Consider the following 1,445-nt stretch of genomic DNA (forward strand, 5'->3'; position numbering starts at 1 on the left):
GCGGGAGCCTCTCCTGCGTGGCTGCTCGGATAAAATAGGGGGATGTTCTGTGCCTTTGGCTGATCTGTGCCTCCTTTTCTTTCAGGACGGGAAGGAGTTCGGGATTGGGGAGCTCGTCTGGGGAAAGATCAAAGGTTTCTCCTGGTGGCCCGCCATCGTCGTCTCCTACAGAGCCACGGCCAAGCGCCCGGCCGGCTCGGGCATGCGGTGGGTGCAGTGGTTTGGAGACGGGAAGTTCTCCGAGGTAAGGCTGCCCCTTCCTTCCCCTGCCTGAAACCCCTTCCCCTGCCTGCCACCCCTTCCCCATCTGTTTCTGCTGTCTGCTGCCCCATTCTGTGCGCGCACACCCACAGCCTTCCCGCGCTGAGACCCCGCTGGGTGATTCTGGTGCCTGTAATGCCTGGCCACTGTAGGTTAGTGATGGGATCCAGCATTGGCAGCATCTCCCCAGCCCCTTTGTGGGGTTTTGTCCAAGCCCTGGCCTCTGGGGCTGCCCCTGTCCCTCCCTGCTTGGCAAGCGGTGCCCTCCTGGAGCCCCGTCCCCCCTTGGCTGCCCTGTTTCTGCCCTGGGATGCAGGCAGGAGGGAGGGAAGCGCCGTGCCGGGTGCTGGTGTTGGGTGCTGGTGCCAGTGCTGTGCCAGCAGAGGGTGCAGAATGCCCATCCTGATGGTGACCACAGTGCTGCCACCTCTGTCCTCCCACCTCTGCAAATCCTGTGCTGGGCTTCACATGCAGCTGCATGGTCCGGACAAAGCCCTGGTGTGGGGGACACGGTGACATTGGGGTGCATGGTGACATGGGGGACATGGCCGCAGCCAGGCGTGCCTGTGCCCCTGGTGAGCTCTGGTCGCTGTCCCACAGGTCTCTGCAGACAAGCTGGTGGGACTGATGGCCTTCAGGCAGCATTTCAACTCCTCCACGTTCCACAAGCTGGTGTCTTACCGCCGGGCCATCTACCATGCCCTGGAGGTAACCGTGGCAGAGCAGGATGTGGGGCGCTTCTGCCACAACCCAGAATTTATCATTTCCCCCATCTCCCGGGGCGATGTGGACAAATCTCTGTGGGAAAACCCTCCTCTCTCTGCTGGGGCTGTTTCCCAGCGTGGCCATGGGGCCCAATGCTGTCCTGGCTTTATCCCGAGGGAATTTGGGGCAACTGCTGCTCCCCTTGTGCTCGCTCTGAGGGCTCTGATGGCAGTGCCGCGCTGGCAGGATGTGCCCTGTGCTGGTACTGGATGCCACTGGCACTCGGGGCTGGTGCTGAGCACCCCATGGGTCTGATTCCCACCCAGGGATGCCTCATGCTCCGGGTCATGGTGCTGCAAAGCCTTACACATCGCTTCTGCCTTTTATTTTGCTTCCTGCCGGGGACCAAAGTCCAGGCACGGCCGGGGCTGAGCTGCCCCCCGCTCCCGGCTGGGGCTGTGGGAGCACAGCGGGGCTCG

The 1,445-nt window shown here is 62.7% G+C and overlaps 1 protein-coding gene across 1 annotated transcript in view; it reads left to right on the top strand.

Annotated features, from left to right (window-relative positions):
• LOC104547779 (DNA (cytosine-5)-methyltransferase 3B-like) overlaps window positions 1–1,445 on the top strand; it is a gene marked incomplete at its 5' end in the record, with an annotated part of 11,744 nt that overhangs the window by 4,199 nt on the left and 6,100 nt on the right. The window contains 2 exon segments of the mRNA XM_010193599.1: window positions 86–244; window positions 862–1,047. Coding sequence (XP_010191901.1) covers window positions 86–244; window positions 862–1,047 — 345 coding nt within the window.

The sequence above is a fragment of the Mesitornis unicolor genome, unplaced genomic scaffold (assembly GCF_000695765.1).
Source record: "Mesitornis unicolor isolate BGI_N332 unplaced genomic scaffold, ASM69576v1 scaffold33711, whole genome shotgun sequence".
NCBI lineage: Eukaryota > Metazoa > Chordata > Aves > Mesitornithiformes > Mesitornithidae > Mesitornis > Mesitornis unicolor.